This window comes from Agrilus planipennis, unplaced genomic scaffold, assembly GCF_000699045.2.
Source record: "Agrilus planipennis isolate EAB-ADULT unplaced genomic scaffold, Apla_2.0 scaffold223, whole genome shotgun sequence".
Taxonomy (NCBI): domain Eukaryota; kingdom Metazoa; phylum Arthropoda; class Insecta; order Coleoptera; family Buprestidae; genus Agrilus; species Agrilus planipennis.
This window is the reverse complement of record NW_020438932.1, coordinates 505,633-518,757: the sequence shown is the minus strand read 5'-3', so window position 1 is coordinate 518,757 and position 13,125 is coordinate 505,633. Positions and strand designations below refer to the sequence as shown.

The window sequence follows — 13,125 nt, the reverse complement described above, 5'->3', positions numbered from 1 at the left end:
TATTTATATATAATTTTAAAAATAATCTCTGATTAAAAGATATACTAAAATTAATATAGAAAATTAGGTATCTGCAGATTAAAGTTGATTTAATCCTAAATACTCAAAACTGCTGAAATTATTGAAATAAGTCCTCGACGAGGAAAACCTTTTAAAATTCATCTTAATTCGAAAATTAGAGACATATTTAAATGTGAAAAACTCACCATAAATTAAGTATTGTTCACCATGAATTATCCAATATAGAAAGCTCCATATTAACCAAAACAGTGCACAAGAATTATCCATGGACACAGTTTCTCGTTAATTTTGTCTTTATTAATAAAATTTCCTTATAACGAACCGTTCACATAATTGTAAGAAAATGTAATGTTTTTTCACTTATTTCACTCAATATTTTACTTTCCAAACAGTTACAATTAGCAATAATAACAATACACGGACAACCAACATTAATTAGCTAATGTGGAATTTTCCAGTTGATTCTGTAAACATGTATTGGCGCTATTGACGAGCGAACGTACGGAAAATTTTCGAAGTACAATCGGCGTATGAAAATGCGCAGTTCAATTTGAAATTAGTCTGAGTCTTAGAAAAAAAGAGCAAATATAATAGAATTTTATAAGGNAAATTCAATAATAGGTCTCCTTTCATACAGGCAACCCATCGTACCGAAAAGTATAGTAACGTGCAGCATATGAGCATAATTAATATCTTTGCTTCGTATAGAATAATCAATTTTTAATTCAATAATAGGTCTCCTTTCATACAGGCAACCCATCGTACCGAAAAGTATAGTAACGTGCAGCATATGAGCATAATTAATATCTTTGCTTCGTATAGAATAATCAATTTTTAATTCAATAATAGGTCTCCTTTCATACAGGCAACCCATCGTACCGAAAAGTATAGTAACGTGCAGCATATGAGCATAATTAATATCTTTGCTTCGTATAGAATAATCAATTTTTAATTCAATAATAGGTCTCCTTTCATACAGGCAACCCATCGTACCGAAAAGTATAGTAACGTGCAGCATATGAGCATAATTAATATCTTTGCTTCGTATAGAATAATCAATTTTTAATTCAATAATAGGTCTCCTTTCATACAGGCAACCCATCGTACCGAAAAGTATAGTAACGTGCAGCATATGAGCATAATTAATATCTTTGCTTCGTATAGAATAATCAATTTTTAATTCAATAATAGGTCTCCTTTCATACAGGCAACCCATCGTACCGAAAAGTATAGTAACGTGCAGCATATGAGCATAATTAATATCTTTGCTTCGTATAGAATAATCAATTTTTAATTCAATAATAGGTCTCCTTTCATACAGGCAACCCATCGTACCGAAAAGTATAGTAACGTGCAGCATATGAGCATAATTAATATCTTTGCTTCGTATAGAATAATCAATTTTTAATTCAATAATAGGTCTCCTTTCATACAGGCAACCCATCGTACCGAAAAGTATAGTAACGTGCAGCATATGAGCATAATTAATATCTTTGCTTCGTATAGAATAATCAATTTTTAATTCAATAATAGGTCTCCTTTCATACAGGCAACCCATCGTACCGAAAAGTATAGTAACGTGCAGCATATGAGCATAATTAATATCTTTGCTTCGTATAGAATAATCAATTTTTAATTCAATAATAGGTCTCCTTTCATACAGGCAACCCATCGTACCGAAAAGTATAGTAACGTGCAGCATATGAGCATAATTAATATCTTTGCTTCGTATAGAATAATCAATTTTTAATTCAATAATAGGTCTCCTTTCATACAGGCAACCCATCGTACCGAAAAGTATAGTAACGTGCAGCATATGAGCATAATTAATATCTTTGCTTCGTATAGAATAATCAATTTTTAATTCAATAATAGGTCTCCTTTCATACAGGCAACCCATCGTACCGAAAAGTATAGTAACGTGCAGCATATGAGCATAATTAATATCTTTGCTTCGTATAGAATAATCAATTTTTAATTCAATAATAGGTCTCCTTTCATACAGGCAACCCATCGTACCGAAAAGTATAGTAACGTGCAGCATATGAGCATAATTAATATCTTTGCTTCGTATAGAATAATCAATTTTTAATTCAATAATAGGTCTCCTTTCATACAGGCAACCCATCGTACCGAAAAGTATAGTAACGTGCAGCATATGAGCATAATTAATATCTTTGCTTCGTATAGAATAATCAATTTTTAATTCAATAATAGGTCTCCTTTCATACAGGCAACCCATCGTACCGAAAAGTATAGTAACGTGCAGCATATGAGCATAATTAATATCTTTGCTTCGTATAGAATAATCAATTTTTAATTCAATAATAGGTCTCCTTTCATACAGGCAACCCATCGTACCGAAAGGTATAGTAACGTGCAGCATATGAGCATAATTAATATCTTTGCTTCGTATAGAATAATCAATTTTTAATTCAATAATAGGTCTCCTTTCATACAGGCAACCCATTGTACCGAAGAGTATAGTAACGTGCAGCATATGAGCATAATTAATATATCATTTTGAATCCTGTAAGGATTAACTGCAGAATATTTCTAATGACAAAAAAGGATACACCATCAAATGGGGTTCAAAAAGAAGGATACATATAATAGATTATTTGTTGTTTAGGTAGGAGCCAAGTAAACCCAATGAGTTGCCATTCGTGCTCAGATTGTGAAATAGTACACTTAATTCTGCAAAATAATTAATTTTAAATAATCCCATGATGACCCTTGTCAATTAAAATTATCAAGGTATATTAATGTAGACCTTAATAAATATAAATTTAATAAATGGTAAATATAGAAGTGTTTTCCCTAATGAGTCATTAGTGCCGAAAAATAATACTTCAATTTATTACAATGGGGTTGATTCACTCAAATTTAAGAAATTGAAATAAAATTATTTAAATAATATCTGTACAGATTTACTACTAATATGTATGGATAATGAAATAATTTATTAATAGTTTGACGCTAAAAAGAATAAACGGTTATTTATAAGAGGCTACCAGATATAAAGGAAGAGAAATTTTCAAGTGATTATAATATAAATTTCTGTTTTCAATTTGTAAAATAAATACAGCTATTGTCGATATTCTTGTTTACTAATAAATAAGTTCAATTAAACAGCAGAATAATAAAGAATATTGTGGTAGTGGTAAGTAGCTGAAGTAAAAGAGAGTCACCCCTAATTTCTAGAATAACTATTTGAAATATACACATGTTTTGATCATATTAACAACAGAGGACGCTACGAGAGAGAGATAGGGCATCCCCTATGGCATGAAGGGTCAATTAGAGATATGTATGTTGGGTGACGGGGTTGTAATTTTCGAAAAATGGGAAGACTGACTCAGGAGTGGAAGGAGTGGGGGTGCATATGTAGCTCTATATGATGATGATAAGTGGTATATAACAGTGTTTCTTAAATCCTTTACGCAAGTAATTTTACTCAATATAAATTAATTGAGCATAATTTATTGAAAACTAATTAAGGAAGTAGTAACTACAGAAATATGGCAATATAACAAATAATTAATTTACATACAATATATCGATATATATATACGTAGGTAGCGTGCATAAAGCACATAAAAATACAGTTGCAATTACTGCATCGTTATTATAAATCTAACTTATATTCACAACCTTCAGATGCAAAAACGTTTTCTGCTATTAATTAATTTTTTTCTAATTGGTTAAGACACAGCGTGAATGTGTGATAAATGCAGTAAACACTAAAATCAAGTGCATCTTAAAACAACAACGAATGTGTGCTTGTAACATAATACAAATCAATAAATTCATTTTTCTTTTCTCGATAATGGTGCGTAAAAACTATTGTAGATAGCAGACAAAACCTTTACTATTCTATTACTATTCCGTGCATTTAAGCGTTAATTTATTATAATATTAACTACGTTTCATCAATAATAACAATAATTTTAAATAGCACTAATACCTATATGCATATTGCTTAAATTAAATATACTTCCGCAAGGATTTATAAGTTTTCTATTATTTTATGGTACAGTACGTTCTTACTCGCCTACACGGTAAGTATAGATAGATACATAGCATATTTTCACCATCTTTAAAACTAAACGAACACCTATTAATTAAATCTCTACCTTTATAAATTTAATATTTGGTTTTCTAGACCGTAATGCTTTTATTAAAATGTACAATCCTGTCGAAAAATTACTACAGTATGGAGAAATAATAGACAAGTACATATACGCCTATTTTTACATCTCTAAAAAAAGAATTCAACAAAAGTAAACGTGATAATAATTACAGAAATTCCAGAATAGTAATAACACCAAAATGAATTTTTCGAAAATAAATATATGTCGATATATGCACTTACGTTAGTAGCATGGTATCTTACTTTTGATTACTAACAAACACTCCATTTGCTTTTCTAATTAAAATAATTTTAAAATAACATTTAAAACAGTACAAAAAATAACAACATAAATACGCTTAACATAAATTTCATTTAGATAATACAAACCAAGTCTTCAATTTAAATAGTTACAAGCGTTTTAAAACTTTATTTTATCATAAACAAGTTTCGCAAAAACTTAACACTAATCGTAAGTATATAATGTCAGAATTACAGCAATTTGGATTCAAACTATTAGACCATTCGACACAAAGTTCGCCTACATTACTACGATTTAAAATTAAACTGTACATTTCTACCTAAAGTTAAACGATAGATGACCATGACTAGATCAAAGATACTACAATAAATATACTTACAACTGCAAGCATGCACAATATACCTACGAACGAACGTCAAGAATTACCTTCAGAACAGTCATTAACAACTTTGGTAGTGGTAGAAAGATTAAATATTCTTACACATATATATATATATATATAAATCGTTTTCTATCTGCTAAGTTGACCTATTTACAATTACTCTAATCAAAGCACTAGATTTTTCATTCCGGAGCACCGCTTTTCACACCCAAAAGTTTGGCTGCATCGTCAGCAGATGCAGTCAGTACTTGATCAATAATCGATCGATCTCGTATTCCCAACAGATTACTGATAAGATCGCTACCTTCGGCTCCGTCGGAATCGTCAGTTTTTTCTGTAGATTTTAGTCTGTTTAGTTTCGTAATTTTTTCATGTAATAAATTACTACCAGGATTATTGATATCTTCGTCGCTGTTCAGAGTGTCATTCTCGAAAGCGACGTTATGCTTTTTCCGATGTCTTAACATACTATGTTTTAATGTAAATCTTCTTTGGCAAATGTCACAGCTAAACGGTCTTTCGCCAGTGTGAGTTCTCATATGTCGTCGTAAATCTTCTGCAGACCAAAATCGACGCATACAAAACGCACAGATTACCTTTCGATTAGTATAATCGGGAAATTTTCCTCGCACTTCGTTTTCGTCTTCGTACTGATGAGCGCTGTCTTCCATTGTCAGGTGGCTTTCCAAAGCATTTTTTGACATTAGTAACTCATATTCTGAAACGTGTTTCTCTTTGATATGATCCAGAGTGTCTTGACGTTCGGCAAAAGAATTATCGCACAAGTGACATTTGAACGGCAATTCCGAGTTTTGAACATGAGAATTTTGTATTTCTACGCTTCCATTGGAAACATTAATTCTGTTTTGGGAAACTTGTTTGTCCCAGTCAGTCTGATTTCCATTGCTCATCTGTTTTTCATCTTCCGAACTGCCCGCTTCATAACCAGTTGATACCTGGGAATGTGCGTCGTCACTTTGAGAGCTAGGTGTCGAGTGTTTGCAGTTGATATGCTTTTTTAGATTTGAATATGTGGAAAAAGTGCTGCTAGGACAATTAGAACATTTGAAGGGGCGTTCGGGGACATTTCGCATTAAATAATTAGGCGTCTGACTGTTATCTGCGGCGTTAGTAATAGTTGTAGCAGAATTGCCATGTTTACGCAGTAAGTGTCTGTCACAGTTTGATTTTGTAGTAAACAAGAGAGGACAGTGGCTACATTTGAAAGGTTTTTGTCCAGTGTGAGTGAGGATATGGCGTCTTAAGGAGGAAGTCCAAGGAAACTTTCGTTGGCAATACGGGCAACTTACCCTGTTTGGAGCTAAAGAATATGCGGACTTTTTTTTTGGCGGTTGACGGCTGTTTACGTTATTTTCAGATTCGGATCTGCAACAAAAATAAATATAATTGAAAAGTACAATTACCTACCGATAATATTTTGGGAATATCTACCTGTTTTCATCAGTTCCGGAATTATTTTCCTCGCTAGTACTGCTACTAGCTACCAAGCCTTCCTCCTCTTCCTCACTATTTCCGTCGTCATGTTCTTCATTCTCTCTATTAAAATAATCTTTGAACGGCTGTTGAGATGCATTGTCAAGAAGACGAGAAACAGGTACCAAATCATGACTGTCTTCATTCTTAAATGCTGGCTTTGAATTGTCTTGGAGAAGACCGGATTTTTCATCTTCCCCTAGCGAAGGGCGATTATCTACGTGCAATTTTCCTGATCTCTTGTGTTCATTATTACTATTTTTAAAGCCGCTGTCATCGTTTTCATCAATTATCAATTCACAATCATCGTCGTCTTCCTTCGTCTGCATTTCTAACAAGTATGGATTTGCTTCTTGAGTTGACTTTAGATGTTGGGCCAAGATGGCGTATTTTATTTTGTCCGAAATCTTATGACTTTTGTTTTCGGGTTGCTCGGACGATTTTGGCAAATGATACGTCGGAACGTTAATGTTACATAGACCGTCTTTTGGGCTCTGTGTTTGACCTTTCCTTCCTAATGTATTCAAATTGGATCGCTGTCGTTGAGACCAAAATTGGGGATGTTGTTGCTTTATATGTCTCTCCATATTCGATCGAAGAGTAAACCTCGCAGAGCAGTGTTCGCATGAAAATGGTCTTTCAGTTCGATACCGTCTCTGTTTTTGTTTTGGCATTAGAATTCCATTTTTAATTACCATTTTTACCGAGTTTGACGAATGAACAATTTCCGATTTAGGATGGGAAGAAACTGGACTTTGAACGTTGGAAATACTTTCCGGATAGTTAGGCTCCAAACCGATACTTAATGGAGGCTTGTCCATATTTTCGGAAGAATTTGAATTTAAAATACTGGATTCGGATGATTTGCTCATATCGGGGGTTTGGTCATTTTTATTTGGACTATTAAGCGAGTTAATATTTGGTATTGCTACGTGTTGCATGTGTTTCAGCCTTTCTTTAAAATTGTCCATAATCATGCCGCCACTGCAGAACTGAAGTCTCTGGAGTCGGTCTTTAACATCTTGTGGATTTTGAGGAAAAATTGGAGGTTGTACCGATGAAAAAAGCAGGGGATTACAAGTCAATGGCCAATACGGAAAACTTGACAAACCATGAAAACTATTCCTGTAGAATGCAAGTTGCGATGCATACAGGGGGTCTATTTTCGGGGCATTTTTAAGTAATTGCTGCGTTAAAATGTCACCGACGTTGTGTTTATCATCTGATTCAGATTTCTTTGTTAAATCTTGCGGCAACTCCTCCATACTATTCGAAGTTTCTTCTTCTTTTAAGTTCTTCTTCTTACTCAGGTCCAGAACGTAATTTATCGATTCGTCTTCCTCAAGATTGTAGTTTCGGTTGCACTCAACATTATTCGTCGGATTACCCTCTACGGTGGTTTCCTTAAGGGTTTCCAATTTTTTCACTTGCAATTTTGGTGTTGATTGTGGTGTCGAAATGTTTTCAATTTTAGGGGAAAACTTCAACGAATGCGTAAGATACGGTGACAAAAATTCCTTTTTATTTTTTATATCGGCGGAACTTCGTAAGACTTCATCGTTTGTAGCAATCGCACCTTCATCATTAAGCTGTTTCAATTGTAGACTATTTTTCAACGATAGAAAATTCGCTGTTATGGGTAAACTATGACTAGATGGTATCCGATTATTAAAAGAAAAGTTTTCCGAAATAAAATTATGTCTATCGCGAGTACTGAAACTCTTAGGACTACTGCTGCTTTTGGCATCGTTGACGGCAATTCCCACATCATTACTGCAATTACCTTTCTTAGCTTCTTCTCGAGTTAACATTTTAGTAATTTCGTCGTTACTTGGATCTTCAGAAGGATGGTATATGATCGACTTTTTCACTTCTTCTCTGGTACTCTTGGCATGCCTATTTCTCAGGTGCCTTTCGCAGTTTGCTTTGGTTGTGAAGGCGTAATTGCAAAGTGAACACTCGTAAGGTCTGTCTCCATTATGAGTTCTCATGTGACGAATAAGAGCCGCTTTATCAATGGACGAATGTGGGCACATGTTGCACCGATAAGTGCCATTATTATTGCTATTTAAATGAGCTCTGTTATGACCCTTGAGGGCACGTAGATTAGGAAACACTGCTGTACACAGTCGACAAGGAAATTCCCCTCTTAATTTCATCTTTCGAAATTCTGCAGCAAATGCATCTTGCGATTCTTCCTCGTTTTCTTGCTTTTGAAGTTCGTGAGATCTCCTCTCCAATGAATTTGATAAAGGTAAAAGAGGGATTTCGCTTGTTTTCGTTTGTAAATGTTGTAGAAGGCTTCCACACGTTGTCATAGAGATTATCGATTGTATATCGGCAAGATCTTTAGTTCCTTCGATAGACTGCAAAAGATGCTTTTGCAGCTTTTCTTTTACGTCAATGGTCTCCGGTGGAATATCAGTTTTTATTTTATTAGGAGAGTTCGAGTGTAGATCTAAACGCGCAAAGAATTCAGCTCTCTTTACATCTTTTTCTTCTGGAACTTGAGTCAAAGTTTTATTCCCGTTTGTCGACAAATCCAGCCCAGCGAAGCAATCCTTTTTGTGAATTTCAAGGGAGTTGCCGCAAGGAAAAGCCCGACCACAATTTTTGCAAATAAACTTCGGACCACTCGATGCCTTGTGGAGATTTTTTTCGCATTCATACTTGGCTATGTACGGAAACTTTTCGCTAGAGAAGTCGACAAATGTAAGATCTTTAAATCCAACAACGGAGGGTACTTTTTCAGTCTCTTCTATTTGGTGTGCTATTTTATAGTGAAAGTTTAGCAGTTTATTGTTTTTAAAATTTTGGTTACATAGTTTACATACTGTTAAACAATTCTTATGGTTATCTTCCAAATGAATTTCGAGTGCATTTATTGATGTAAAGTCGTTCCTTTCGCATACAGAACATTGATAATTTTGCAATTGATTGCGATTTGTGAGATCTTGTGGTTCTTCCCTGGATATTCGCTTGGGGTTGCTGAATTTATCTTCGCTATATATACGTTTATTCTCGTTATTGTTGTCTTCAGTTGAGTCTTTTAAACTGTCGCTTTTGTTACTGATTTTATTATTGTTATATTCAATTCCTTTCGAATCGTTGCTACTTATGCTAGCGTCCGATTCGTAGCTGTCGTTTCGTTGAGAATGAGTCCTCATGTGGCGATGCATGTTTCCGTTTGTTGTGAACGTGTCTCCGCAAAATTTACACGTAAACGGTCTTTCGCCACTGTGGATTAAACTGTGGCGATCTAAACTGCTACTCGAACTTAGCACTTTGAAGCATATGCGGCAAGTGTAGTTCTTTTCGCAGTCCTGCGGTTCCGATTCGTTATTGTGAGAGCGAATGTGCAGGGTAAATTCATGTTGAGAAGTAAAAACTGTTTCGCAAATTGGACAAAAGTATTTTCTTTCGGGAGAGCTACTTTCGCTGCGATTTTCTATGTCGGAATTTTGCGACTGGTCCATAATTTCATCGCTTAATGACGAATTTCCAGTGGCAGAATGAATACCCGAGTCGCTTTGATTATTCTTATTTAACAAAAGATCCTTATTCAACAAATTTGGATGTAACGAAATGTCCATTATATGCCCCGAATCTGGAGGAAAAATAAGTAAAACTAAGTAATTCATTTGCAAAATTTTAACACGAATCTTAATCTTAATGGATAAGTACTTATTTTTCTTAAAAAGTGATTACCAACAAACACTATTCCACTTACATAAAATATATATGTAGTTATGTCTATCTTATAACATGTAAAGAGTCGGTACCTTGCGGAAATAAATATTAATTTGAACAAATGTTGAAGTTACTTACTTTCGGCTCTAGATATTATTTACCGATAGTGACAATTTCGTACTAATTACTAGTGTCAAATTATTTTATTATTAACTATTATCTTAGGAAGACATACATCATTCGTGTTGTTAAGATACATTTCTATTTTATTTTTACTGCAAAGAGTTTAATTATCTAAATGGTTGCTTATTATTATTATTATATTGGAATAGATGAAAATTCTATTTTAACAATTTTTCAACAGAACAGTTCGTTAAAATGGGAATTCCACCTATATATTAATCACTACTTAATAAATATCGTCGTTATACATTGTTTATAGTGCCTGTATAAATAGTTACCTAAACGTCAAATGCCTATTTTACATATTAGTCCTTGAATGCTGTTTTCACTTTCTTATCGTAATTAAACGAGTGATGAATTAAGTTTTTTGACACAAAAATGCATTTTCGGACTGATTGTTACGTAAAATGATTATCGGTGTGGGAAATTTATTGTGTAGGTAATATTAAAATGGGCCACATTTAGCACGTGTCAAACTAGGAAATGAAACTGGAGCAAAATAGGAAGATAAGACAGTTTCTTTACCGTAGTGGAAGAGGATGATGAATAACAAGAACAAATACATTACCAGCGATACGAACGTTCCAATTTTAGATAAAGGCATACATAAAGTAAGTACATATCAATATGTAGATATTACTGTTACATAAATGTACACGTACATGTGTGTATGTGTGTGTACCTGAGTAATAAGACTCAACCTTTCAATGACACCAATAAATATTTAAGTATGTCTTTCGTGATAAAAATCCTTTGTGATTTGTTTGCGCTGCATGACCCAAATCGCATTTCTTTGTACGCGGTTTAACCAAACAGGAAAGCGGTCCAGATTTTGCGCGCCTCTTTACTAATCACTTCAATTTACGAGTGGCGTCTAGTGACTTCATGCCGAAAACCAATTATCTTCCCGTGTTCGTACTTCACTAAGTCTATTTGGAATGTACTTTTGAGGACTTTTCGCAAAACAGGTGGACCGCTTTGAAATGTTTTCTTTCGGAACCGATAACGAATTAAGTACCTACCGCATACCGATATTTTGCGCGTCGAATCGCGAAGAGTACTTGTACTTTTACAATACACATATAGCTTTATTAAAATACGTAATAGTGCTATAAACCGGAAACAGATGCATATAAATACTTTTTTGTTACTTTTTTGACGGAGTAACTGTTTTCTCGATAGTAGGTCTATTATATGTCTATTTATCTATTTCAGAGAATCAAAAGAATATACTTTTCGATATAAATAATAATGCAATTTAAAGATTTTGAGGACTGTGTTACGCTTTGTTCAAAACATTTTGACAGTTCGGCTAGTTTAAGTTTTGGGGGATTTTCTTTGGCCTTTAAATTATTGTGAGATGACGTATTGCTGTTTCACTAAATTGATTAGTTACGATGATTTCATTGTCATATTCTTGCCTTTATTAGTTACTTGTCTAGGTTACATGTTATCATATTAATAAATTACATATGCTATCTGTTTTGTATTGTGTTTGTTAGCTGGCTCATCTTCGCGACCGCGCCGGGTATTCCCGAAATCACGTTAATGTAAAGTGTGAGTCACAATATCCAAATTAATTAAAACAAAGGGAACTCCATATCTTCTCAACACTCAATCTTTTTTTTTTAACAGTTTAAGTCTTCTAATACACAGAGAAACATAAGACCATCGATCTCCACTAATTCAGTTAAGTAAAATTCTGAAGAAACAATAAAAACATTAACTTTTTGGCTACTACATATGGTATTAAAAGATTCCGAAAAAATGTAGGAAGGCAAAAAATTATAAAACTGTAAAGCATACCTATGAGGTTGACATAATTTTCGTATTTATGTAATTATTTGGCACGCGCGTTAACAACACCATCGGAACGAGTTATAAATTGTACAACAACCAACTAAAACACATTTCTCAATGGAGCTACAAATAGTGTTAGATTAACGGAGAAAGGAAACGAGATGATTATGGACCACAAACTTTATTTTCTTTCCGAAACCGCAACACTGGATTTCCTCCGATGGTTTTTGAGTCAAACGTAATGTACTATAGCTGTATTAGAATGAATGTGGTCAGTCAGTTTATTTCCAATTAAAGAGAAATTGCTCTGTATAATGATTTCTTTTAAAGGTAATTAAAAAATCGTTCACAGGTTTACCGTGTGCACATAATATGTTTACCTAATAATAATTGGAGTAGATTGGATGCTTTAAATCACCATACGCTGTGCAGAAATAAATTTCTCCAAACTCTAATAATTACGAATATCTATACGAGATAAAAATATGAACCTGATACAAACTCTGTGGTAATTTAAGGTGGTAAGTGTTTTAGAGGCACCTCTAAAAGGTCTTTTTTCTACTAATTTACTTCTACTTTCGTCTGTGGTAGGTATAAGCATATAATAAATAAAGGTAGTGTAATACAGTAGGTAATACGCAATGCACTTGTGAAACTGCAGGATAAAAATGGTTTCTTTTAACCTTATTAGCGCTGATGAGATTGTAAAAAAGAAGTGAAACATTATCTTGAGCATTGCATAGGTACCAACTTAGCGTAAAATCGTTATCGTAAATCTAGATAAACACCGGTAGTTTCCCGCAAAATAAACTATACGAACATTATTATTAGGGATTTGCGAATTGACCAAGTGGGTGATCAGTGACAAATGTAACGTATTCTATAGGGTTGTTCGGAAAGTCATTTCGTTTTTTCCCGACAGAGGATTTAATTGTATTCTTTTGCACCCAACTTCACATTTAAGCCGTATAATTTTTATATACTTTAAGGCTTGTGTATGAAAAATTCCAATTAATTCTACGCAGTAGAATTCTACGCAGTAGTTTTTGGTTGGTGCCCTTTTAAATATGGAGAGCGATAAGCAGCATTTTCGACATATCTTACTGTTTTACTACAGAAAGGGTAAAAATGCTGTTCAAGCCAGAAAGTAATTGACTGATG

The 13,125-nt window shown here is 33.7% G+C and overlaps 1 protein-coding gene across 4 annotated transcripts in view; it reads right to left on the bottom strand.

Annotated features, from left to right (window-relative positions):
• Positions 1–3,488: 3,488 nt before the first annotated feature.
• Positions 3,489–13,125, bottom strand: part of LOC108742287 (ras-responsive element-binding protein 1-like) — a 24,734-nt gene continuing 15,097 nt past the window's right edge. For 2 of the 4 annotated variants that reach the window (XM_018477445.1, XM_018477447.1), the window contains exons 2-3: positions 6,250–9,898; positions 3,489–6,183 (exon numbers count right to left, since the gene is read on the bottom strand). In XM_018477445.1, the coding sequence (XP_018332947.1) occupies positions 4,980–6,183; positions 6,250–9,884 (4,839 nt within the window). In that variant the 5' untranslated portion in view covers positions 9,885–9,898 and the 3' untranslated portion in view covers positions 3,489–4,979. Of the gene's footprint in view, positions 6,184–6,249; positions 10,081–11,970; positions 12,883–13,125 lie in introns of those variants that run through there. The other 2 variants (XM_018477446.1, XM_018477444.1) reach the window with 2 other exon arrangements.